The 27,454-nt window shown below is 45.8% G+C and overlaps 1 protein-coding gene across 3 annotated transcripts in view; it reads right to left on the reverse strand.

The window, feature by feature from the left end:
- The window catches only part of ZIC3 (Zic family member 3), an 84,746-nt gene extending 61,805 nt beyond the window's left edge, over positions 1-22,941 (reverse strand). For all 3 annotated transcript variants that reach the window (XM_027608318.2, XM_027608320.1, XM_027608321.1), the window contains exon 1: positions 22,850-22,941. In XM_027608318.2, coding sequence (XP_027464119.1) covers positions 22,850-22,882 — 33 coding nt within the window. In that variant the 5' untranslated portion in view covers positions 22,883-22,941. The remainder of the gene's footprint in view (positions 1-22,849) is intronic.
- Positions 22,942-27,454: the final 4,513 nt, after the last annotated feature.

Consider the following 27,454-nt stretch of genomic DNA (forward strand, 5'->3'; position numbering starts at 1 on the left):
CCTAGAACAGTCAGGGAAAAGAGAGGGGAGAAATTGCCTGGGGGTGGGAGACAGCCGAGGCAGCTGCCCTAGACAAGCTGGGGTTCTGGTCCAAGTTGAACCCCTGCCAGCCCAAGGCACCTCAAGGGTCTGTGAGTGTGGATGGGGACATATGTCATCCTTCCATTCGGAAGGCATAGAACCGTTCTTACTAACGTTCAGGATATAAATGGCTTTATTTTACTCTATGCTCTTAGGCCCCTGAGGAGGCTGATTAGGATCTAGATGAAGCTAGAAGGAAGCCGTTTTCAGACCAAACTAAGAAAGAACTTGTAGTAGAAAGAGCTTGCTAGGGGCACCTGGGTGGCTCAGTTGGTTAAGCGACTGCCTTCGGCTCAGGTCATGATCCTGGAGTCCCGGGATCGAGTCCCACATCGGGCTCCCTGCTCAGCAGGGAGTCTGCTTCTCCCTCTGACCCTCCCCCCTCTCATGCGCTCTCTCTCATTCTCTCTCAAATAAATAAATAAAATCTTTAAAAAAAAAAAAGAAAGCTTGCTAAAGACAAGCATGGCAGCCTCTGGGCATAGTGAGCTCCCTCTGGGAGTATTCAAAGCAGAAGATGAAATGCCATTTGGCAGGAAAGGTATGGAGAGGAATCAAACATAATCAAGGATGGAGAAGCTCAAAGGACTCTCCTTTAAGCAAAGATCCATCTCTTTGACTTTGGCAAACAAAGACACACACACACAAACACACACACACACCCTTCCCCTCAGCTCAGGGCCCTCAGAGCAAGCCGAGCTGGAATTAGAGTGTCCCCCCAGACAAGTGAGTGTGTGTGTAAGTGTGAGTGTGTGTGTGTGAGAGTGTGTGTGTGTATACTTGGGGAAGTACGTGTTGTGTGCATGGTGGGTAGAAGGAGTCACCTAAGGGAAGGGGGCCAATGAGATTCTGTTGTTGTGGAAAAGCAGCAATTGTTTAGAGAAGACAATCTTAGGTTATTAGGGTTTCCTTTAAAAGTCTCATCTTCTTGGGACACCTGGGTGGCTCAGTGGGTGAAGCATCTGCCTTCAGCTCAGGTCATGATCCCAGGGTCCTGGGATCGAGTCCCACATTGGGTTCCCTGCTCGGCGGGGAGCCTGCTTCTCCCTCTCCCTCTGCCCCTCCCCCCTGCTTGTGCTCACTCTCTCTGTAAAATAAATAAAATCTTTAAAAAAATAAAAGTCTAAACTTTTTCTATTTTTTAAAAAGATTTTATGTATTTATTTATTTGAGAGAGAGTGGGCGAGCCGGAGCAGGGGGAGCGGCAGAGAGAGAGGGAGAAGCAGACTCCCCGCTGAGCAGGGAGCCCGGTGCGGGACTCGATCCTGGGACTCCGGGATCATGACCTGAGCCGAAGGCAGACGCTTCACCCACTGAGCCACCCAGGCGCCCCTAAACTTCTTTTCTAGCGATGGTCACCTAGTTCTTCCTTAATGCATTCCCCAAACTCCTGTTAGACTGAAGAAGAGGGGAGATGGATATTCCCACTAGTTCATGATAATTATAAAAATAGCTAGTATCTAAGTGTTCATCATGCTCCAGCCTAAGAACTTTACCTGCATTTAATTAATTTACTCCTCGCCACAGCCCTCTGAGATAGGCACTGTGTTCCCTCCCAGGTTACAGATGACTAAATTGAGGCTCGGAGTTGTTAGGGGACATGCTAAGGGCCCACACCTATAGATGGCAGAGGACTTGAACTTATACAGTCCTGCTCTCGAGCCCGTGCTATTAATTACTGGATAATACTGCTGAATGATATAAATCAGGATCATTGGGACCTAGCTGTTTGAGGCTCCACCACTTTGAGGAGAAGAGAAGGAAATTGCAGCCCAGGAGGCGAGGACTTCCCCCTGTAGTTCATTTGGCGCAGCTTCCTTGTCAGGCCTTTAGCCCCGCATGACGTGCCTGTCTCCGTGGAATGGGCAAGGGCAAGGCCATGCACTTCTATAGGCACCAGGGAAAGGTCTGGCTGTCCTCTGACCCAGAGCAGCCGGGGAATGGGAACTTCTGGACAAAAGTTTTCCTCTCCTCCCCAGCCCAGAGCAGGGTTGATGGTTTGATTTCTCCCCTCTCATTTTTTTTTTTAATCTGAAAAGTGAAGATGAAAAGCAGATCTTTTCACTCAGCCATCTTGTAACTCGTTAGGACCGCTGTCTTGAAAACACATCTTTGTCAAGGTCACCATCAAATTAAGATCTTCGTGGATCTTCATGGATCTACCATTCCTGGAATTTCTCCCAACTGAAGAGACCAGTGGTGGTTTCGCACACTCAGGATTGACCGAGAATGGAATTCAGCAGTCAAGAGGAGATACTTTGTGTCAGAATACCGTTGCACCTAAGTAAATAAATAGAAAACATATACAGACAGTCCTATCTAAAAGCAGTCCCGTAGTCTCCCTGGGCTTCTCCCTAGAAGAGCCTGGGTACAACACAGCAGGTACTCTTGTTATTTGGCTGGTTCCGCCATAAAGGAAAGATTAATTAATGACCTCTATGGTTCAGTGTCTAACTATCCGTCAAACGTATTCACCCAACCTTTACTTCATTTTCTTTGTTGCTTTCCAATATGAGAGACAACAGCGTACATATTCCTGTAGAACAATAGATTATTATCCTAATTATAGTTGCCTGGTGTTTTCTACACTTTTACCATTTTATTAAAACCAATTATCCGAGAAGAACTAATCTTTTATTTTTTAAGAACCAATCTTTTGTAATACCTACCCTATTGTTCTCATTTCTCTCTGATTCTGATGAGGTCTTTTCGAAGGGTATTTTATTCATAATTATAGACGGTAGGGCAATTGCTCAGAAACTGAGTCCAGGAAATATTTTGTTGAGATTAATTTTTCTTATACTCGTTTAGTTTTTTTTAAACTAGCCACTTAATATTTCTTTTCTGTATGGCAAGCTCACTGTCTAGAAACGATCAATATTAAAGCATGTTTTCAAAGAGTGAAGAGTTTAGAAAAGTATAAAATAGTAAATACGAATGTTTTTTGTCTTATGAGATGAATCTATCCTTTGCATATGAGTGGGTGGGAGAAAAAAGTGCCTCAAATTCAAGCATTCCTTCCTGATTACAGGGAGCATCTGATAGGTATTTTATGTCGGCTTTTGGTCATCTCAGAAATCCCTGGCATTGGGACTGTATTTTTTAAAAGTCAGTCTCAGTCAAAAATCATCTGGGTGAAGAGGTCAATGAGTCCAAAGCAGAGGACTGGCAGGAACTGTAGGTTAGGGGGATTCAGTGACAGCACCCTGCATCCAGACACGAAACCTCTTGTCCATCAACTTGCAAACTTTTTGAATGTCTCAGAGTAAGTAATACACCAAACACCACTTACACATATGTGTACATACACACCATGCACACAAACACACAACATACTTGTTCTCTTACTACCTGGAAGGCACTATCTTTTATCATATATCATCCTATTCTGACCTTAAACCATACTATTTCTTTCTATTGTATTTTTAACGTGCTGGTTGTAATCTCAGGACCCAAGCATGGGTCATGGCCAGCAGTTTGAAAAGCACAGTTCTTGGGGCACCTGGGTGGCTCAGTCGGTTAAGCGTTCGACTCTTGGTTTTGGCTCAGGTCATGATCTCAGGGTTGTGAGATCGAGCCTCTCAGGGCTCTGTGTTGGGTGTGGAACCTGCATAAGATTCTCTCTCTCTCTTTCCCTCCCTCCCCCCCGCCCTTCCCCCTCCCTCTCTCTAAAAAAAAAGCACAGTTCTTGGTAGGATTTGGGGTAAGAGGGGTCATTCTGGGGATGACTGGTGGAAAAACTCTTACTGCCGCCCCCCCCCCCCCCAATTGCCCTAGTGCCCTGGTCTGGCTGCATTGGGCTGGGTGCCTCGTGGCTATTGGGAGAGAGCAGTTCGCTCCACTCCTGGGTGGTTGCTCTTCATTAAGCCTCAGGGATTCAATTTCATGAAGCTTCTCAGCAGCTCCGCTGACTCTCCAAGATGTCCATTTGTCCATGCTTTCTTCTGCTCTGCCCTGCAAGCTCGGGGGCTGCCCCGCAAGGAGTCCATCTGATGGTGGGCGGGTCAATGGGATGGGTGTGTCATCTAAATATAAATGGGATCTGAGTGTCTACAGAAAGTGACAATTAACTGTACTTTGCTCTCAGCTTCCTGCCCTCATAAATCAAGTAGATAGGCCAGAAGGATCACCAATGTAACCTTTTTTTTTTTTTTTTTTTTAGGGAAAACAAAAGAGTTCCGCTTCTGCTTTCTTTTCTTCTTTTAATCAGTGATGCTTCATCTCTGTTCCTTAGCCATTTAAGATAAGTCCCATTTCCAGAACGAATTGCAATTGCTTTGCATTTCACTCTGGAGGTTCTCTGTGTTTTGGCGACTGGTGTGTTAGACTAATCACAGAGCAGCCCTTCCTTTATGTTTTCATCCTGGCTGATCTGCCTTGAGTTTTTGAAAGAATTACTATTTTTAAATTTTAGGAAAAATTCACATTCGTTATAGCAAAATGTGAAAATGTGAAAAAGCAACGTAATTTTGAGAAGGCTCTGTAATCTTCCCATGCAAGGACTAGACACTACCCTCATCTATCACAACGGATTTCTCCTATGCTAACAAATCCATGCTAACATATGGATATTTTGAAAACCAGCATCCTACTATATACACCCATTTTTCATTTAACTATGTATTGTGGCCATCTTTGTATACCCATAAAAATTGACTAACTTTTTCCATGGCTACATGAGATCCCACTGTACAGATGGCTCATCATTTCTTTATTTAAAAAAAAAATTTCTTGTGGGGGGGGCACCTGGTGGCTCAGTCAGTTAAGCCTCTGCCTTCGGCCCAGGTCATGATCTCTGGGTCCTGGGATCGAGTCCCGCATTGGGCTCCCTGCTCATCGGGGAGCCTGGTTCTCCCTCTCCCTCTGCCCCTTCCCCTGCTCATGCTCTCTCTCTCAAATAAATAATCTTTAAAAATATCACTTTTTTTTAAGTAAGCTCTACATCCACCGTGGGGCTCAAACTCACGACCCCCCAAAATCAAGAGTGGAACACCCCACCGACTGAGCCAGCCAGGAGCCCCTGGCTCATCATTTCTTCAACTTGTGTGCTGTTGCCTATGCAGGTTGTTTCCCGTTTTTCACTATTACAAGCAAAATTGTGATAAACGTCCCTATGTAGACATCTATTCACATATTTACAATTATTTCCTTCATATGAATTCTTAGAATGGAATTGCCAGATTAGCAAGCACACACGTTTACGGCTCTTGATAATAATTTCCAAAATGCCCTCCAGAAAGGACAGACCAATGTCAACCCTATCACTAGTAAATAAAAGGGCCCATTTCCTCACACTCACACCAGCAATGGGTGTTCTCATTCTTTACAACTTTAGCCAATATAATGGGCAAAAATACCCAAAAAACAAAAACGGTAGGAGATTATATTCTCAGGTGAGTTTTGGGCCATTTCAGCTGAAGTTCTACAAGATACCCTAAGTACCCCACTTCTGCCCCTTCCTTTCAGGATATGTACTGTGAAAATGCCTTCCAAAACTCAGTCTTGATTTATGCTCGCCCAGTTGTGTGTGTCCCCCTCTCTACCTCTCACCGGCTCTGGGTATTAGTATTCATTTGCATTTTGTCAGTCTGATAACTGGCCACTCTAGCTGAATGCTTAGTGAAATCCTTTACTTGACAGGGACCATGGATGGGGCATCTGAATGTCGCCGCTTTCAACTGTCGGTGACGGGTTCCTAACACTAGTTAGGACTAGTATTTCCTGCTGAGCTTCCCCCTTGCTCTCTGGCTCCAGGGTGCTGGGCTTGGCAGAGACCTTTGGGTACTCATGGCTGCAACTGTCCAGGGAGCCTTGGCCCACAGTGGCAGGTGACAGGGTTCTTTGACTCCTTGTGGTCATGGTTTGCTTGCAGTGGGTGTGTGGCATTTCGTCTAGAGGAGAAAAGTCGTTGTTCTGAGGACACCGACATCCTGGGTGAGGTGGGTGTTCTCCTGTTTGAGACAGATGGAGGGTGCCAAAAAGAGAGCAGGTGGCCCTGGATGTGGGCTTCTCTGGGGCACCAAGCTGTAAGCAAAGGGCAGCTTTGAGCCCTGGTGGGGAAGGCCCAGGTTTCCTATTTCCCATGAACCTCTCTTTTGATAGCTAGGTCTCAATTCTTGATGGATCCCTGTTCCGTAGGCTTCTGGGAAGTGGGGAAGAGGTCAGTTACCATCTGTGGTGTTGTCTCGGTCAACAGGGGCTCTCCAAGTTTGAGCCAACTTTCCTGGAAACCCTCAAGCCCACTTTTGTTACAATCCAGATTCCCAGCCCTAGAACTACTGAATCAGAATCTCTGGGGTTGGACCCATGAATTTACAATTGTAAAGATTGCCATTGTAAGTCCTCTCGGGTAATTTGGAAGCACTTTCAAATTTGAGTAAGCGCTCTTTTCTTCTTAATCTTTACTGTGCATGAGTCACCTTGGGATCAAGTTCAAATGCAGATTCTGGTTCTGTAGCTCTGGGGTGGGACCGGTGATTCTCCGGTTGGGAGGAGCTCCCAGGTAATACCCATGCTGCTTGTCTGTGTCTACACTTTGACCAGCGAGGCTTTAATTCATGCTGTGCTACTAACTAGTTGGGATTGCTTCTGTCTTGGAGTGTGGGGACCAGGGAATGCATCACAAGAAGAGGTGACATGTCATCTGAGCTTGAGAATGAGTAGGAATGGAGGGGAAAGGCAAACTGGTGTTTCTGAGAGCCACCTGCTCTTATCAAATTTAAATTTGGGGTGCCTGGCTGGTTCTGTCGGCAGAGCATGTGCCTCTTGATCTCGGGGTGGTTAAGTTAGAGCCCTATGTTGGGTGTAGAGATTACTCTACAAAAAATACTCCAAGTATTTTGAAAGTTTGGTTTGTGGGAAGTTGGAGGGAAGGTTATTTTAAGATTTATTTATTTATTTTAGAGAGACTGAGAGCACAGAGGGAGGGGGAGAGGCAGAGGGAGTGGGAGAGAATCCTCAAGCAGACTCCCTGCTGAGTGTGGAGCCCGATGCGGGGTTCAATCCTCGGACCCTGAGATCATTTTTTTAAAAAGATTTTATTTATTTATTTATTTGAGAGAGAGAGAATGAGAGACAGAGAGCACATGAGGGGGGGAGGGTCAGAGGGAGAAGCAGACTCCCCGCTGAGCAGGGAGCCTGATGTGGGACTCAATCCCAGGACTCCAGGATCATGATCTGAGCTGAAGGCAGTCGCTTAACCAACTGAGCCACCCAGGTGCCCGGACCCTGAGATCATGACCTGAGCCAATACTAAGAGCCCAGACGCTTAACCGGCTGAGCCCCACCCCCCACCCCCAGGCACCCAGTTTTTAATTTTCTTTAATGGAGGTATAACACACGTACAGGGAAGTGCACCATCTTTAAGTGTACAGTTCAGTAGCCTTTTACACATATACACATCCATGGAACCACTCCCCAAATCAAGATCAAGAACATTTTCAGCATCCAAGAAACTTCCTTCAGTGCCCCCACCCAGTTGACCCCACCAAAGGTAACCACTAGCCTGATACCTAAAACCATAGGTGAGTTTGGCCTGTTCTTAAATGTCATTGAATGAAGTGATACAGGATACATTCTTCTGGCTTCTTTTGGCTCAACATGAAATGCTGAGTTGTTGCATGCAGCATACCCTCAAAGACATGCTGTTAATGCTCTTAAAATATTTTGAAAGTCTGTTTTTGGCAAGATTGGAGCAGGGGGGTTTGAGGCTTTTTGAACAGGGACAACCACAGAGGAAGTGAATTAGCTGATGGGAACACCTGGAAGTGAACAAGGCAAGACTGTCTGAGCTCTCAAAGCCTCTTTTGGGCTCCTCTTCCCTTCCTTCCTGGATTGCACTTACTGGTATGGCCTAGGCCTGGAGAGATCCCACAGAAGAGGCTAAGTTTTGGGTTGAGCGATGCCTATGCCGGTAACTCCACTCAGCCACAAAACTGAATAGAAGGCGTGGTTCCCCTGTGCATGCACCTGGAATTTTCTCGGCTCTTAACAGGAGTGGCGGTAACACAAGACAGCGTGAGAACCTTACAAGGTTATCAACTGCAAAGGGGTATAGGAGACGTGCGAAGGAAGGGATAATTCCAAATGGGATTGAGGGAGACTTCCGAAAGGGGCTGACATGTCAACTGGGCTTCCAGAAGGAAGAAGCCAGCCAGGTGAAGAAAGGAGGGTGCTTACGGAAGGGACCTCTAAGCAGAGGGGACAGCAGGAGCCAAGATGGGATGAGCTGGGGCCTTTCGGAGGCCAGGGACTCAGCCAGCATGGCAGGGGCATGAGGGAGAAGGAGGTGGGGTGAAGCACGGAGAGATGGAGCTAGCAACAGAAAACAGATCGCCAAAGCAGGCTGTGGCCAAATCGAGGAGACCTTAAATACTATCCTTAAGATCTGGAACTTTGTGTCGGAAGCAACAACGGAGCCACTGAAGGTTTGGAAGAGAGCTGGCAATTTTAACAAGATGGTAACTCCGGGGGTGGGGGGGGGGGGGCGGGGTGAAGAATTAATCCAATGTGGCTGTAGAAGCAGAGAGAGAGACTCTGTCCTGCCTCAGTGGGACAGGCGGCACGACCAAGTGGTTAGCGCCTGGATTCTGTAGTTGGAGAAGCCTGGGTTAAGGTTCCGCTTAGAATGCTGGCTCTGTCATTTACCAGCTGTGTAGCCTAGGGCATTTTATATAACCTCTCGGAGCCCGAAGAACGAGGGAACCAAGAACATCTACTGTGGGGGTTAAAGTGCAGGGCAGCTGGCCTGGCGCGGCCTGAGTGCGCAGTACAACTGGTACCTACCATTACCCCTTAAGGCCTTGGCCGGCCTGACCTTCGGAGTGCCGAGGCCTCTGAGTAGGATGACCCCATGCGAAGGAGGCTGATGCCTGAACCCTTTCTCGGCTGGGTCTGTAACAGGTCTTTCTGCTTTGTCGCCTGTTCCCTTTGGGGCCTTGGACTGGGTTTGCTGGTGCAGAGATTCCCTGACCGCCTGCTGGATCGCTGGCCAGCCTGCCTCACAGAGAGCCCTCTAACTGAAGGCTGGGCTTCAGGAATCTTTCTCTGCTCTCCTTTGTCAAGTTCACTGTAGGAGTCCTGTCTCTGGGGGGCCCGGGGCCCAGACAAAGGGCAGTGGAGCCGAGTGGGGATGTCCCAGAAGCTCCGCTCGGAAGCTCCCTGTGGCCGCTCCATTAGAAAACTCCCATAGGACTTCCTGTGGTCGTTCCCATGTACCTCACCAGGCTTCTCATGACAGCTTCCTAAGAAAAGTCTGAAGTCCTTTTTCCTCTTGAATATGAGTGACCTCTCAGAGACAGAGGTCCTGGTAGAGGTATCGAGACTTCTCCTTCCTAGCCACTTAAGCGATGAGCTTCTGACAGTTACAGAACCCCTTGTCATTCGCCAGGACTGAATTGCATTCTCACTCTTAAGAGACAGAAGAGGCAGCTGTGGGAGGTAGTGAGTTCCCCATTCTTGGAGGTGTTCAAGCTGGACTACCGGTGATGGTGGTGTGTGCACACGGTGGGGCGGAATTCAGAGGCGATTGTTTTATGGGTTACTAGACCAGATGACTCTCTAAAGCCCCATCTAGTTCTGAGAGTCTGTGATGCACTTCAGCTCGCCTGTGGGCTTATTTGCTCACCCAAACAAATCAGCCCGTCTCTGCTGCTATTCAGCTGACAACAAACACTGTGTTATTATATCAGGTTTCCTGGAGAGCTGGAACCCCTCTGGTTTATGAAGCTGTACTACATTACTCAAATAGCAATGACCCTTGCAGAAACATTGATGAGGCAAGTCCAAATCTGCCATCCGCTCATTAACTTTGCCCTGGGCCCATCAGAGTGCCCCTGGTGGGGACAATGGCCCTCTCCATACGGAAGGGCCCCGCAGAGCTGCCGCAGGAGGCTCTCTGGCGCCCACTCACTGTCTAAGCAGTGTGGACTGGTCTCCACACCAACAGGAAACCCTCGTGGAGGGAGTGAGCAGTAAGCCAGCCAGGGACAGGGGCGCTGGAGTTCTGGGGCCAGACTCCCTGTGTTTAGAGCCCAGTCCTGGTCCTTGCTAGCTGTGTGACCTTGGGCCAATGACCTAACTTCTCCGAGCCCCAGAACCTCAGTTTTCTTTCTTCCTTTTTCTTTCTTTCTTTCTTTCTTTCTCTCTTTCTTTCTTTCTTTTTCTTTCTTTCTTTTTCTTTCTTTCTTTCTTTCTTTCTTTCTTTCTTTCTTTCTTTCTTTCTTTCTTTCTTTCTTTCTTTCTTTCTTTCTTTCTTTCTCTTTCTTTCTTTCTTCCTTCCTTCCTTCCTTCCTTCCTTCCTTCCTTTCTTCTTTCTTTCTTCTTTCTTTTTTTACAGATTTTATTCATCCATTTGTCAGAGAGAGAGAGAGCGCGCAAGAGAGCACAAGCCGGGGGAGAGGCAGAGCGAGAGGGAGAAGCAGGCTCCCCGCGGAGCAGGAAGCCTGACGACTCCCGGCTTGATCCCAGGACCCTGAGAGCACGACCTGAGCCGAAGGCAGACGCTCAACCCGCTGAGCCACCCCGGCGTCCTGAGCCTCAGTTTTCTCGTCTAGAAAAGGGGCGAACAATTGGACCTGCCTCCTAGACAAACACGGGCTTTTGTGGGCTTCCTTTTTTTGTGCAGCTTACCTTTCCTGGAAGACATTATAGCTTAACAGGGAAGAATGTCAAGTCCAAGGAAGGAATTGCCAATGATAACATTCTTGGCCTCAGCCAGAAGAGAGTGGAGAAGTTCGGAGCTGCAGAAGGGCCTGTCAATCAGAAGAGAGAAAGCGGCCTGGCGAGGTTGGACACAGGACAGCTCTAAGTCCCCCCAACTCCGTTCCCTAGGCACCGAGTTCCTCAAGTGTTGGGAAGAGTTCTGCCTGAAGCAAGGTCTTGGAAAGCAGGGCTGCATTTCCACACAAAGGGGTTTGGCCAGGTGGACATCAGTACTGGGGGGGGTGGGGAGGGGATGGGGGGCACAATGAGAGGTAGCATCAAGTGTCAAGCTCTGCCAGAGGTCTAAGAGGCTTCACTGGGGTCAGATACGGGAATTCCTTCAGAGGGAACCAAAGAGCCCTTCCAAGGGGGCATGACCAGGTCTGGAGGCAGTAGCCAAATATCAAACAAAAGAGCCCTGTGGAAGGCACCTGGCCTCTTGGTGAAGATCACTGAAGAGTATGCTTGTTGCCCAGTTGACCACCCAGAGAGGTGTGTGTGATGCCCGAGAGTAAGTGGCCACAGAGGAAGGGAGAGGGAGAACTCTCAAGTCAGATCCATGCTCTGCTGGAGTAAGTACAAAGTAACTTGGTTCCCTGAAACAGAAGGGAGGGGTAACTACCAAGATCTCTGCTCTTCAGCTTCTTCCCTTGGCCCAGTAATGTTCGCCCCCATCACCACCAACCTGCATGAGGATTTTGATGGCATGATGATCTGATTGGCAATGACACAAAGATGAGGGAGAGTCTATGTTCTGGACGCTAGAACCAAGATCTCCAAAGGCTTCTTCAAATATTATCTGAAAGAAATGTAAATGAGGGCCTAGGTCCACAAAAGCAACCGCACAATTTCAAGACAGGGAGAATGTGGATCAGCGGTGAGCACAGAACACAGAAAGAGTTCTAAGTTTTGGTTGATTAAGGTCCGTATTTGTCAACAGTATGAAGTTGCTCCGAAAACAGATAGTATGATCTTAGGTTGTATTAATAGAAATATAGTAGATTGACCAGTTGAAGTTGCTGATATCTGACCATTTTCGACCTACAAACTGGCAATTGTACATGGTTCAACCTAACTCCAAGTAGAAGATGAGGGATCCTGAACCTGAAGGACATTATGCTAATGAAACAAGCCAGACACGGAAGGACAAATACTATGCTTTTGCTTGTATATGGAATCTAAAAAGTCAAATTCATGGGGGCACCAGGGTGCCTCAGTTGGTTAAGCTTCCGACTCTTGATTTCGGCTCAGGTCATGATCTCAGGGTCATGGGATTGAGCCCCCAGTTGGGCTCCATGCTCAGCAGGGAGTCTGCTGGAGATTCTCTCTCCCTATCCCTCTGCCCCTCCCCCCACTCACGCATGCTCTTTCTCCCTTTCTCTCTCTCTCTCTCTAAATAAATAAATAAATTTTTTAAAAAAGATTTTAGCTATTTATTAGACACAGAGAGAAAGCACAAGCAGGGGGAGTGGGAGAGGGAGAAGCAGGCTCCCTGCTGAGCAGGGAGCCCGACGTGGGGCTTGATCCCAGGACCCTGAGATCATGACCCGAGCCAAAGGCAGACGCTCAACTGACTGAGCCACCCAGGTGCCCAATAAAATGTTTTTTTTTTTTTAAAAGTCAAGGGGCACCTGGGTGGCACAGTCGGTTAAGCGTCCAGCTCTGGTCTCGGCTCAGGTCATGATCTCAGGGTCCTGAGATTGAGCCCTGCGTCGTGCTCCACATTCAGCATGGAGTCTGCTTGAGATTCTCTCTCCCTCTCCCTCTGCCCCTCCTGCTCATGCTCTCTCTCTCTCTCTCTCTCTCTCAAATAAACAAATCTTTAAAAAAAAGTCGAATTCATGGAACCACGGTGGCTGCCAAGGGGCTGGGGAATGGGGGAAATGGGGAGATGTTGGTCAAAGGGTACAAACTTTCAGTTATTAGATGAGTAAGTTCCAGAGACCTAATGTACTGCATGGTGACTAGTTAATAATAATGTATTGTATACTTGGAATGTGCTAAGATAGTAGATCTTAAATGTTCTCACCACACACACAGAATGGTAACTGTGGGAGGTGACGGAGGTATTAATTAGCTTGATCGTGGTCATCATTTCACAACCTATTATCAAATCATCACATTGTGTACCTTAAACATCCACAATTGTTACTTGTCAATTATACTTCAATAAAGTTGGGGGAAAGGGAAGATGAAGGTCCTCTGTGCTCTGCACTGATTAGACCACATCTAGAGGATTGTGCTCGGTTCTAGGTGACACATTATAAGAGGCATTTTGAAAAATATGCAAAGAGAATTCCTACTGTAATCTAGGGGTTCAAAAGCTTGTTAATGAGGGACTGCTGACCGAGGCTGGGAACCTGTGAACTGCCTTCAAACATCAGAGGAGCTAGGGATGGGGAATGGAGCTGATTGTTTTCCGCATAGTCTTGGAAAGCAACAAAAGGACAGATTAGTGGGAGTGACAGAGCAGTAAATTTGTACTCAACCTAAGGAGGGGGAGCTCATGATCGAGGCTTCTCTCAAGCTGTCAAGACAGGTAGTGAGACCTCCATCAAGGGTTCAGGCAGAAGCGGCATGTTGCGGTGTGGTGGGGGGGCATTTAAATGTTAGAAAAGGTTCGAACAAATTTATCACTTAGTTCACTTGGAACTCAGGAGACTCTGTGATCCAGCTCAAAACTGACCCCAAATAGGCTCAGTTCACTGCAGAAAGTAGCCTTTCACATCTAAATATTTTGTTTTAATGTCAAGTGGACAACAGGAACATGTAGGAATGGCCACTCCAGTGGACTCTTCCAAATCTTTAGCAGGCTTTGTTCAGCCACATTTAACAATGGTCTTCTCAAGATGCATCCCTTTATCTGTACTAAAGAATCTAGTTTAGAAATTCAACTCCAACCGTGTTGGAGTTTTGAACTCACTCAAGAATTAGTAGCTAGAAGGACTGAACAGAACTCAGAGTGGTTGGGATCGGATACTATTTACATGTTGCTAATTGCAATTACTGTTTCTAGGAAAAAAGTACATTATAGGGAAGAACCAGAGGATTCTTAAATATCAAATAGCTTTTATGAAATAACATCTTGATGAACTAAATATAAGTGAAACAAAATATTCCATTTTGCTCAAAATGCAGAAGTTTAAAAAGTAAGGCACTATACACTTAAAATGGGTGCATTTTATAGGATATAAATTGTGCCTCAATAAAATTGTTAAAAAAAAAAACCCAGAGGCATCTGGCAAAATGTATTTGAGGTTTTCAAGGTTGACGCACCTTGAAAGCATGCTCAGTGAGTGGGGGATTAGGCCAGTCTAAGAGCACATATCTGCCCCAGAGTCAGACTGCCTGCATTTATAGCCTGACTCCTCTACTTACTAGCCTGGCACATAGTAAATGCTCCATAAATCTTAGCTTTTCTGTGTGATGACCCCCAGATGTGTAGATTTACCAGTTTTTGTTAGCCTAACTCCTGCTTATTTAGTTAATACTGTTATTCCTGTTTATGATATTTGGTTGATTTTTTTACCTCGGTTGTATTGCTGTATTTTAATAGCTTTCCTTTTGCTTGTTCTCCTCCCTCTCCTCCAAAGAGATAACCTAGAAATATTCAGAGAGTACCTACAATGTACCTGCAGTAGTTTGCTAGGGCTTCCATAGCAACCAACATACCACAGACCACGCATGGCTTAAACAACAGAAAATTATTTTCTCGTAGTTCTGGAGGCCGAAAGTCCAAGGTCAAGGTGCTGGTAGGGTTGGTTTCCTCTGAGGCCTCTCTCCTTAGCTTGTAGACGGCCACCTTCTTGCTGACCCCTTCACACGGTTGTTTCTCTGCGCGTGTGGCCCCAATGTCTCTTCCTCTTCTTATTAGGATGTCTGTCATACTAGATCGGAGCCCCATCCCGATGGTCTCATTTTGACTAATCACCTTTTTAAAGACCTCATCTCTGATTATGGTTACATTCTGAAGTCCTGGGAGTGGGAACTTCTATATACGAATTTGAGGCAGACACAATTCAGATCATAACAGTGCCCAGCTCCCTAGTCTATACCCTGGTGGACGGAGAAGAGGCAAGAGACACGTACTCGCCCCAGAGGGCTTATGATTCAGTTGGAGCGAGACCAGAACAGTTCTGAGTTGGTCTGTATTAAAGTAGTAATTCTGCTGTGGGAGGAGCTCAGAAAAGGGAGTGTTGGCTGAAGGCTTGTATGGCCAAGCCCGATCACCTGGGGGTGGTGGGGCTGGGTTGACAGACAGGACTTTGGTCAGGATAAAGGAGAGGCAGAGAAATAGTATGGTTAAAAGATTGAACTTTTAGGTCCATGGAACAGAGAAAAGCTGGCCAGATGGCCGTTGGTGTTTTTGATTCCCAAAAACACACACAGAGGTTCGAGAGCATGTGGAAAACTGTCTTACACAATACAGGAAGGATAGGGTGTGGGTGTTCCATTCCCAGAAAACCAAAAATACTCTCGAAAACCCCAGATCATTTTAAATGATACTTTCACAGCATTTTGCACATATTCTCTAATTGTGTTCTTTGCTTTCACAACTGAGCCTCTAGTGTCTTAAGTAAAAAAAAACAAAAACAAAAAAACCGAGTCCAACAATGAAGATTAATGAGTCTCTAATTTGGGGGTATATAATGATTTCCATCCTTATCTCAATCATATTATGCCTGAGATACCCAAGCTTCTTTTCAATAGTATCAACACTTTTATTATTCTGTTTTCTACTTGCCGCTAACTTTTATAAAGTGAAATGGTGTGAACTGCTGTACCCAACGAAGGTCAGGCTGCTGAAATCCGTGGCATCCTCCTGTGACACCTCAAAATGCTCGCCAAGTCCCCCAAATGTTTGGCGGCCCACCCCCCATAGGTGTGGAGATGGCAGTCTGAGGAGACCAGTGTAAAATGGACCAAGTGCTGACTGTGTGAAGGTGAGGAAGGACACCCACACCCCGTAGAGATGAAGATCCCCCAGGGGTCTGGCGTCTGGGAAAACCCCACACTCCCCTCATATGATGCAATCTATTCTCGAATATGGAGCTGCAGGACAACAGAGCCAGCCATTTTGAATAAAGCCTTCCTAAGGTCTCTGAATAAAGCCTTACCAAGCAGGCCTAACATTTCATCTTGACTGTGAATGGATTCACATAGCTTCGGATAGCTGATATTCCTTAGCAACTCAGTAGCAACAGCTTGAGGTCATGATCTTAATTACAAACTGCCTCAGTACAAGGGGGCACCCCAGCACTTTCTGAAGACTATTTTAAACAAGATTTTGCAATAAAGACTTACACTGATTTAATTACCTTTCGCCAAAGAAAATGGCATCCAAGCCTCTTTCCTCTCCCCCAGGCATATTTTTCCAGAAGTAACCAGTGATGAAAAGAGCCCATTTTCCATTTCCTCCTCCCCATGCTGCTTCCATCCCTCCCCTTTGCCTAAGCTGATCTGGGGGCTCCCTTGGTCATTTTTCTTGCACCTCTGAAGTACAGGGCTAACCCAGAACTCAAAGAGTGACCAATATGGAAACAGTGTGAACCTGTCTAATGGACAAACCTTACCAAAGCATTGGTTGAATTCACTGGAAGAGTATTTACCTTTCAGCAAATGACTACCGAAATGTGGAAATCGTCTAGCTCCACACGCAACCTGTAGCATAAATACTATCAAGATCTCAAAGGAAAAGATAGCAACCACTTTCAATGGCAGTGTGCTTTCAACTTCTCAAAGCACTTGCACGTTCTTGATCTCATTCCATCCTCATAAGAACCCCACCTGCTGAAGTAGAACAAGGAGTACTGTCTCCATTTTATAGCTGAGGAAAGGCAACTCTCTCTCTCTCTCTCTCTCTCTCACACACACACACACACACACACACACACACACACACACACACACACACACACACACCTGGGCATGTGAAAAGCCAAAGATGAGGAACTTCTCTAGAATCTGAGAGTCTGAGAGAAGACGGAGGCAAAGGATAAATAGGGGAGTGATCAGCGTCTACTTCTTCATTCCTTCGTATATAAAAAGAAAAACCTACAAAATGAACAGAATCGCTGCTTATTTGACAACTAGAGAGAAAAATCACACTGAATGTACTTCCAACAGTGGCTAAGAGAGGAAAAGCAAGACCCAGGCGCTTGTCTTTAAATAGACATCATGCTCACAGACACAGTCAAAGCATTTAGGCTCCTTGGGGCTCTAGGTTTCTTGTGGCACCAAAATTCTTCCTATTCTCCAGGGGGCCATGGGGGCGGGAAGAGAGGGAGCTGCAGAGGAAAGGGATGCACTGTTTAATTAAACTGGTAAATCTTTTTCCTTTGAGAAGAACATATGGCTTCTTAATATTTGATTTTGCAACTTTAATATCAGTACAAATGCCAGAGAATCAGTGTGTGTGGTGGCAAGGGGGCTGCTTTTAAGGCTGCACCGACATATTAAGCGCCTCGCAGGGGGCGGCTGTTCCACACAGACCCTGTGCACAGAGATTCCCGGATGGGGAGCCACCATTTTGCCGCAGTCCCTTCGCAGCCATAAAATGGTGGCATAAATGAAAACTTTCAGATCAAACACATTTCACCTGTCTGTCCTCGTCTTGGGCTTCCTCCCAACGTGGGTGCTGAGATTGCCTGTCTTGATACCTTAAATAATTTTAAGGGCATGTTTCCCCCCTCGATTTGCTCCTGTAATATTTAAAATGCTCCAACAGACACAGGCATATGATGCTCTTTCTTCCAAAACACATTACGGTCTCACTTCTTAATTATAATTGCGTTTCGGAGAAATACCGAGAAGGAAAATCAACAACAATGAAGGCTAATTTTGGCACGGACAAAAGATTTTTAAAAGATCTCTGAAGATGTCCCACAGTGAACCATGGGACTAAGTCCTAAGGCAATGATTTTACTTATTTTCCAAGACACTCCCTCCTTTAGTTGCCATGCTGCAAATACAATCCCAAACTAAGGCTTTCTAATTTTCATTAGTGATTAATTTAAGCCACAGAATCTGGAAGATGTGATGCAAATGCACAGAAATCAATTTTAAAGGTTTTGGCATGCTGTTTCCTGCGGGGTGATGGTGGATTCTGCAGATGTTGATTTTTTTTCTTTAAAGGTGACATCACTGGAGAAGTGGTTTAGCTAAGGAACACACATTGCTGGCTGTGGGAAGTTGTCTTTCCCTGTAGGAGTCTGAACACATCTTGGTCATTATGGCTTCCAGTTGTTGATCCAGGGCTGCGAGGCATTCAGAAGGGATCTGGTTCCAAATGAATTTCGACTTTCTATTAGGCCTATAGACCAGATTTAGATATTCCTGGCTCTTTCTGATTTCCTACTTGTATTTCTCTCTGGTGTTCTTAATCTATGAACAACAGCGAACGACAGAATGTTTTCAATGACAGCCCCAGTTTGCAGTTGGCAGCTTCTTTTCCTCCCTCCCTCCCTCCTTTCCTTTCCTTTCTATGCAATACACACTTAAACAAGACAGAAAAGGAATTCAGTGAACCTCACAGTGTGTGTGTGTGTGTATATATATATATATATGCAATCTACAATATATGTATCTATGCAATCTACAATATATATACACTATCTAGAATCTATATAAATCTCTCTCTACAATTGCTTTATGTATTTATTTTACTGAAGAATAATTGATGTACAATAATGTATTAGTTTCAGTTGTACACTTACATGACTCTTGGTGCCCCTCTGACCCTTTTCAAAATACCAGGTATATTTTTATGGGGTCGTAATCACCGGGCACATGATGTTCCATGTTCTGCTTTTTCTAATTAACATTATTTAGCACAGACATCGCCACACATTGAAGCAAACCACGTGCTGGGTGCTCTAATGGATGTGTGGTGCGCCACCAAGTTGATCCGCTATTCTTGCCTTAGCCAATCTCCTTACGGTTGGGCATGTGGGTTGTCTCCAATTTTCCCCTATTCTAAATGGCTTTGCCATTAAATATCCTTGTCAGATTAGGTTTTGTCGTTTGGATGATTTCCTTGGGATACGGTCCCACAAGTGCGATGACCCGGTCAAACGGTAGGTATGGTTTTGGAGTTCTTGTATAAACCTTTGGACCAGTCAGCAGCTCCCGTAGGAATCTTCCGCCCACAGGGGCACTCCTCATGCCCGGCTGAGTCAATCTGTTCTCATGCTTTTCGTAAGCGAAACATTGTTACCGATGGCTTTAGAGCTCTTTTAACTGTGATTTTTTTTTTTTTACTTTCTTACCCAGAATTCGAAATACGAATTTGTGAGTGCTAGAGAGATGACCAGATCTTGTAAGAAGAAAAACCACATTAAATACTCATTTGAAATGAAGGATTTCATCTGCACCCTGGGGCTGGCCGGTGTGAGTCAACCCATCGCCGATGGTCCTCGCACAAGGGATTGAACTCAGGCAGAGCCTCCTGTGTTCTCGTCTGGGACGAGCTGAGTTAGTTTTTCTTTTTTTTCTCTTTCTGGTGAGAAATAAACCTTTATTGGGTTAAGATGGGTTTTTCGGTACTCATTTGTTCATTCATTCATTCTACAAACATTTGTTGACTACTCCCCATTTGCCGAGGCTTGTGCTAGGTGCCCTGCCAGGTGACACGAGGCTGGTTAAAGGCTGCAGGGGCCACACAGGGTGAAGGCCTTCACCCCAAACGGTGCACCGTTTATACAAAATGTTTAAATCGCAGACACAATTATTTACATGCTGAGTTCCATACCTTCAACAAGGGCTCAAGCTGTCAGCATAATATATCTCATTACAACCAGCACTGGGCATGGAAAGGATTATTTTTCAAGGCTGTGAGTGCAAAACATCAATTAGTCATAAGAGAGAACAGTTAGCTGGCATGCGTTCGAGATTTTGCACCTTTGGGAGGGAGGGGAAATGCATTTACTTAATCTTTTATAGCTGAATCAAATGAAAAAGGAGACAACAAAACCACTCAATTTAGGTTAGTTGATTCTTTAATCAGCTTCTCAATTAACTGCAGATGCACACAGCGAGCAGAGAACAGAGACGGCCCCGGGAAGGCGGCCTTTTCAATATGCCTCCGATATTCACGAGGAGCATTACCACACTTGGGCAGGAGGCTACAGAAATCAATATTAGCTTTCTCAGGCTTCAACCCGGGAGCTGCTGCTGCCCGGGAAAAACTCCCTCTCCTTGTGTCACTTCTGATTTCTTTCCTCAAACAAAAGGCCAGATTCAACAAACTAACGGAGCCCCTACCAAGTGTGGGGAGCCCTGGGTGCATAGAAACTTGGGTAAGGACCTGATGCTCCCACTTGCTTGTGTAGAGGAATGACTGCCTCGAGTGGTTTGGACTTTTGAGAAATCTAGGAAATGTGAATTATGAACTGGATATCACACGATGCCAGGGAACTGTCATTAATTCTATTAGCTCTGAAAATAGCCTTCTGGTTATGTAAGAAAATGCCCATATACTTTCTAAAAGGTATTCTGCAGTGCACAGGGGTGAAATGACATGATTCTGGCATTTGCTTTAACAGAGTGCAGCCCGAGGCAGGGAGGGAGAGATGAAGCAGGTATGGCAAAATCATAATTATGGATTGAGCCAGATGAGGGGTCAAGGGGACTTCACTGTACTATTTTTTCCACTTCTGACTGTTTCGAAAACTTTCCTAATAAAAAGCGTTTTCAAATGAGTGGCTTAATCTGAACACAGGTGTATTTCTCGTATTGCATTACAGGATGTTGGGGGCAGAACCTATGGGATAGCTAGTTGAAAAAAATGAAAGAGCAGCAACCTCACAGGTCTCAAAACTCAGCACTGCAGCCAGCCCACTGAAGAAATGCAGCCTGTTAGAGATACACAGGCGCAATCAATGTGTGAATCACCGTGTTACATTCAATATCGGTGGCAGTGGAATGGGGTAGGAAACACAAGGTTTTGCTAAATGAAGGATAACACCCGAGAGGGGATGTATACACTGAAACTGACCAGATGGGGAGGCAAGGATTAGCTAGGGCTGGATCCTCACCTTTGCATACAATGGCAGTACCATAGCAACCGTGAAAGCACAGGGTAATTAATCGGAAAGATATCCTCCTTTAACGAGCGTATTTGTAAATATAACCCGGTAGTTCTTCACTTTGGCCAGAAACTGACAGAAGAGTGAACAAGTTAAAACCCCTCCAGGTGACATCAAGTACATTACTTGGGATCCTTCATAAAATTTATTGTCTCCCCTTGGATTTGGAAGAGTGCTTTTTTTTTTTTCTTTCCCTGTAAATGACAGTGCAGCTTAGTTTATCCAGCTGCAGCCCTCTGGAGTCTATGGATGGATTATCAGGTGAGTCGGGTGCACCTAAGTAACTAACTCTGCATCCTGCAGGATCTTTTTTCCCTGAGATGACTCCCTACACACCCTATAAAACTTTTCAACTGGGAGAGGTCTCCTCTATAAGAGATGGTGCCCCTGGTTGACAAGGATGAATCCTGACCACTGGGCATCTACAAAGTAAGCATGCATCTCTAAGCAGAAAACTTCACCACGCTAGGTCCTGGAGTTGGGCTGAAATGGATTTTTTTTTTTTTTGGCCTGGGCTACCTGTACTGACCTGGCAGGAGAGTCAAATGAAATCTTTCCTCAGCAAACTCCAAAGACTGTATTGGCAGGGGAGAAAAAATGCAGATCCTTGGGACCATGGCTGACATCAAGGGTCATTTCTAAACTTACAAACCAAGAAGCCCCCAAGCTTGATACAGAATTAGGGAACTTAAAGCATTTTTCTTAGGCGCATTAAAGAAAGCTTGCATCTATGTCTAGATGTGAATATGATCTTCAGGTTTTGGTAAATCACTGTCACCTTGCCAATCGATTAAAAGGATTGATCTGGCATTGACTACAGCGAACACAGGCGTGGCCCAGTAGATGCCTTTGGAGAGCAACTGAAGCTGCTGGGAGCCAGCCACTATCAGGCGCAGATGTGCTTGCCTTTCCAGAGCTGATGTCTTCCAGCAATGCTGGCTCTGATGTCTGGTTTTGTAAATTAAACCAGACTGCCCTCACCAACCTCTGCTATAAAGTTATAGCGGTTTTCATGAGGATTCTCTGCCCACCAAGAAGTAATACAAATCACATTTGAGAATGTAAGAAGGTGGGTTTTTTTCCCACAATAAAAAAAAAAAAAATGCAACCAGACTTTCAACAATCACACATTTTAAGATAACTTGTACTTTTACAGTAAATGCTTAGAAATGCTGTTCCGATGGACATCTGAAGAAGGAGGAGTGTCCCGTGTGTGTTGCCTTAATTGTTAAATGTATTCCATTGCTCACCTCTCCCTGGGTAAATATTTTCTTTGAAAACTCAAGCATTTAGCTGCCCCTTCTGGAAAGGGGTTTATCTTATAGGAAATCCCTCAACTGTTTGTTTATGTAATCGCCCTGTTTAAGGCTGCCAGTAGCTGCAATGTTTGCTCAATGCCCTTTCAAGTTCAGTACGGAGAATACACCTTATCTTTCTGCATAGTTGAGGCATCAAATGCTGGCGGAAGGATCATCACCATACTTTGGTCGTTCTGTAGGTATATCCCACCCAGTGAGTTGTACGTAAGTGAGATCGATCCATATTTGGAAGATACCCATGACCATTCTGACAATTAAAATTTTCTTAATATTTTTTCTCTCCACCCTGCCCCCCACTTGTGGGGTATCACCTTACCAGTAGACATCTTTTTCATATAGCTCTTCCTGAATAATAATGGAATTTAAGGCTTTAGACACGTCTCCTTAGAATAACAGAATGTTGCGTGTCACGGAAAGAACCAGGTAAAATTCAGGGCTCCTTCTCCCATTGCAAGTGAACACAATGTATTACATCTCAATTTAGTGTTGATACTAGCTTCCCCCAACCTCTGCCCCCAGGCTATATTTTCTTGGAAGTTTCCAACCTACCTGAAAATAGCTTTTAATAGGTTGTTCCGTTTAAAACATATATTAACACCAATATTTCAGCTTAAAAAACATTGAACCAATAAAATGGAAATGAAGGTGCCAGTGTAACATTACCCATTCCTCTGAAGGGTGCATTGTCCTGAACATCGTATGGAGGCTGGTCAACAATCCTCTAAGTCTACTCTCCCATTTGCTTCTTGAAAGTCTGAGCTCTGAAAAATTACATAAAATGAATCAATGAGCAATAATAATCACAACCTAAACAATACCCTCAAAGAAAAATTCAACAATGCAAATAGGACTTCTTCAGAGGAAACCTCTTTATGTTTAAAGGGTGACATTTTTCAAGTCTGAATGTTTTAAAAACCTAACATGAGCTTTATCTGTGTCTACGTAATGCTAAGCATCCAGATTAGAATGGAAAAATATGTATTTGTTAGCTACACAAGAACAAAGATTTGCAAATATCCATAGCATCGACCGTTCCAGTCAATTGAGGTTATGGAGAAAGAGCCAACATTACATGCACCAATATGCCAACTATTCGATAATAACCCAGATTTAATTTCCTTCTGAATTAACACGATATTCATTAATTTGACAGTGTCTCTATTGCTGCTTCCCAACGAAAACACATATGCAAAAGATTCCTGGCTGCATTTTAAATGGAAACCTGCAGCATATTAGAATCAATCATTTGTCTAAGGTTGGTGAATTCGTTGTTTTTCTTTTATTTCAAAAATTTTCCTCTACTTATAGCCTGGCCTTTTGCTGTGAGTCTGCAGGCACATTGTTAATAAATGCCTTTGCAAATATGATTATGCAAAGAACAAATGAATATTGATTAAACTGAATAATGCATTATTTTCTAGGATAAGTATATTAAATTAACTCTCGGTGAACAAACAGCATGAATTAAACTAGTTAATTTTTTGAGGCTGTAACTAGCTTATTTTGCACTGCTCTGAAAGTTCAGACAAGTTTGAAACGGCACTTGCACTGTTTTTCTCTTCGTTTTAATTGCGATTCTTAAAAATGTGTGTAAGTAATGTAGGCTCCTTAAAGGAACGTTGGAAAGCGCAGATGTGTTGAAGAAAGAAAAGAGAACAGCCATCCCCTCATCACTCTGGCATGACCACTGGGGAGTACTTTCTAGTCTCATTGGGGATGGTACTGAATTTTTTTTTTTTTAACATTTACTCCTTTTCTGCATGATGATGGAAACTTTAAAATCTGGTCTTATTGTTTCCCCTTGGCTTTTTTGTGCAGATACATACTCCTGAGCAAAATCAATCATATTAGAAAACAAGTCAGTGTTTTCATAGCTCCAAGCATGGGTTTTTAGGCTAATCTTATTTGAGACTATTTATTTCAGAGGATTTAAGGAAGTCTCTAAAAGTGTTTGTTTATAGCAATAAGAAGTAAGATCAGGAATGGCTGGGGGGTGGGGAGGGAATTGCCACATGCTTTCATTACAGGTACTAGTAAGCATTCCAGAACTACTAACCATTAGCAGGATGTACCAGGTCCTTGGCGTGTGGCATCCCATTTTACCCGCACAACAGTCCTGTGAAGTTGGTGATATTAGCATACTGATTTTCAAATGGGTAAACCGAGGCTCAGAGAATTTGAGTTGCCCAGTGTCCCAGAACCTAGTGGCAATGGCACATTCTGAACTCACAGTCTGACTCTCGAGCCTGCATTCAGACCCGATGCCATGCCCGTAGAAAGATGTGATTCCATGAAGTGCTTCCAATGCCATGGGCATGTTTCTCGGCCAGCACCTCCAACCTTTGGACACGATAGACCTTAAAGCCCAGGAGACCACCCAAGGGACTTTGAAAGCATTATTCTCTAAGATCACCCCTATTACTACTCCACCAGTTAATTATAAACCAGAATCAAGTGCTACATTCTTCCTATACCTCCCAGTCTCAGAGAAATCCTTTGTGTCAACTTGAGAAGATCCAAGCTCTTGCTCTCTGTGGGTTCCCCCATAAACATCACAGTTCTCTGCCTCCCACCAGGCTGAGAGAAGTGTGGCCCAAGAATGCAATATTGGGACTTGCAAGCCGCACCACTCAGCACAGATGGCGGTAAGTGCTTCCCAAGCAGTTCAGAACGTCAGGGTACAGAACAGGAAGAAAGGTGTTGTCTAAAGAGGTCTTCCTATGGAGCAGGGCCATAGTCCCTTCTGTATCACATGTCCCACATGGCCTACAGTCAAGGAAGGATGCATCTTGTCTCTGGGGGGAGGAAGAGAAGCCAGCTTCTGTTGCTATAAATGACTGTGGTTTCCACAGGCTTAATGCAGAGAGTGGGAGGAAGCAGGTAAGTTGGTCCTCCTGCGCACCAGGCCAAACCCAACATGGCAGACACTCCCCTTGCCACGGTTATGGTGGGAGCATGGCTGCCCGCTCTCCTCTCTCGGCCCCCCACGCGCACCCACGCCCACCCAGCAGGCAGTGATCTTTCTCAAATACAAATCTGATCAGGTCCCACTTAATACCTCTCAATGTCTGCCCGTTGCACCTTTGCCTGGCCTACAAGGCTCTCTCCTCATGATTTCCCCTTATACTCCATGGTTCCCCACCCGGGGTCTTTATTTTTTTTTTTTTTAAGATTTTATTTATTTATTTGAGAGAGAGAGAATGAGAGATAGAGAGCACGAGAGGGAAGAGGGTCAGAGGGAGAAGCAGACTCCCTGCTGAGCAGGGAGCCCGATGCGGGACTCGATCCCGGGACTCCAGGATCATGACCTGAGCCGAAGGCAGTCGCTTAACCAACTGAGCCACCCAGGCGCCCCCCACCCGGGGTCTTTAAACACGCCGTCTTCCCCGCCAGACACTTTCCTTTCCTTCTCCCCTCCCAAACCCGCCCCGGCCACTCTTCTCTCGTTCTCGTTCTCTCTCTCTCTCTCTCTCTCTCTCTCTCTCTCTCTCTCTCAGGCAGACACCACGGCTTCCAGGAAGCCTTCCCTGATGTATTCCGCCACCGCCGAGGACTAGACTAGATTTCCCCGTTAGCCTGCACTTCTTCAAGGCGCTTATCGTAAGCTCAAGAAGGGCACGGACCTGGTGTACGATTCCACGCAGGGAAAGGCAGAGAGAGAAGGGGTAGGGTCAGAGGTTAGCTAAGCGATGGGGGCAAGAGATGAAAGGGGTGTCCTTCCAGGTGGAAGGGGCCTCGGGGGCAAAGGCTTAGAGGTGGATGCCGCTGAGTAGGTGGGAGGGTCCGCGGAGAGCTCAACAGCATTAGGATAGAGGCTGTACTAGGGCGCAGAAGCCCCAAAGGGGCTATCTAAGTGTGTATGTGTGTACCTATGTCTGTTTTCTCCGAGATCAATTGTGGGGTTTTTGAGATCGATTGTTTTTTAATCAACATCTCAGAAGGATTTCAAGAGGAGGTACATGTGGAGACAGAATTTCAGGGAGTCCACAGACGCCCTTCAACCACACGCATGGGCCCCAGTTAAGACGCTCTTTTGGAGCCCCGTGTTGCTCCCAGCAGCCTACCATTGTCAGCCACGGCTGAAATGAGGACAGGGATCGTGTCTATTTTTGTCCATGATCTAATCCCTCGAATAGACATGTCACATTGAACGTGGCCGGCACTAAACTCCCGGGTTTCTACACCACCCGCCTACCCAGCCCACCAACCTACTTCTTGCCCAGATTTCTCCTTCGCGGTAATGGCCGGCCACAGTTCCTCACACCCTTGATTCCTGGCTTTTCACCACTCCCACATCCCACGGACCAGTGGGTCCAGAACCCATCCACGTGGCTCCCTCTCCAGTCTCGGTGGCTCCACTCCGAGCAACATCCTCTCCTGTGGGAACGATGGCCTTTGATGACCAGTCGGCCTGCTTCTAGCCACACTCTACCCTCTGATCCATTCCCTGCCGGGTGGTTGGTCAGACGTGTGGATCCCTTACACCCTCCTCGTTTCCCAAGGCACTCGGAATAAAATTCAAACTCTCTGCACTGGCCTACAAGGCCCTCCCTATCTGGCCCCTGCCAATCTCGCCTGGCTCTCCTCTCCTTCTCCTCTGCCCCCTCATCCACTACCTTCCAGTCACGCTGGCCTTCGAACACTCTTCCCTGAGCTCAGCTCAGTCCTGCCTTAGGGCCTGTGTGTGCCTGCTTTCCTCGGGGAAACTTCCTCCTTGTCCATCAGGTGCTTTCAGCTCAACAGCCTCCTCCTCAAAGAGGTCTTTCCTCTTTTATTGTCTTTCTAACATCTCCCTCTATGGGAAATTAACTTGTCAATGAATTTCTTTGCAAATTAATTTGTTTTCGCCCTCTGGAAGGCAGGAATCTCACTGTTCGTCTGCCCGGCTCCTTCCCCTAGAACAAGCCCAGGGGTTTGTCAGTGTCCAATCAAGATTTGTTGAGTGAACAAATACATTCTGAAACACTGAAAACACATTTGAAAGAAATACATTCTGCTGGGATTCTGAAAGGTGAAGACCTTTGACGGGGACTTGGAGCACATCCGTGAACCTCTCCAGGCTCCAACTGCTTCATCTATAAAATGGGGTTAATCATAATTGTTCTTCCCAATGCGGATGGGGTGAGATTGAAAGCAGAAACCAATCCTCACTGTGTGCTGCCTTCCAGGAGAAGGGCGGCCCTGAGTACTGAGCATGGGGGGTGAGGGGGCGGGGGGTGCCTATCTCCAGGCCCTGGCTCTCACGGACACTTGGGCAATCCCAGAAGG

The sequence above is a fragment of the Zalophus californianus genome, chromosome X (genome assembly GCF_009762305.2).
Source record: "Zalophus californianus isolate mZalCal1 chromosome X, mZalCal1.pri.v2, whole genome shotgun sequence".
Classification (NCBI taxonomy): Eukaryota; Metazoa; Chordata; class Mammalia; order Carnivora; family Otariidae; genus Zalophus; species Zalophus californianus.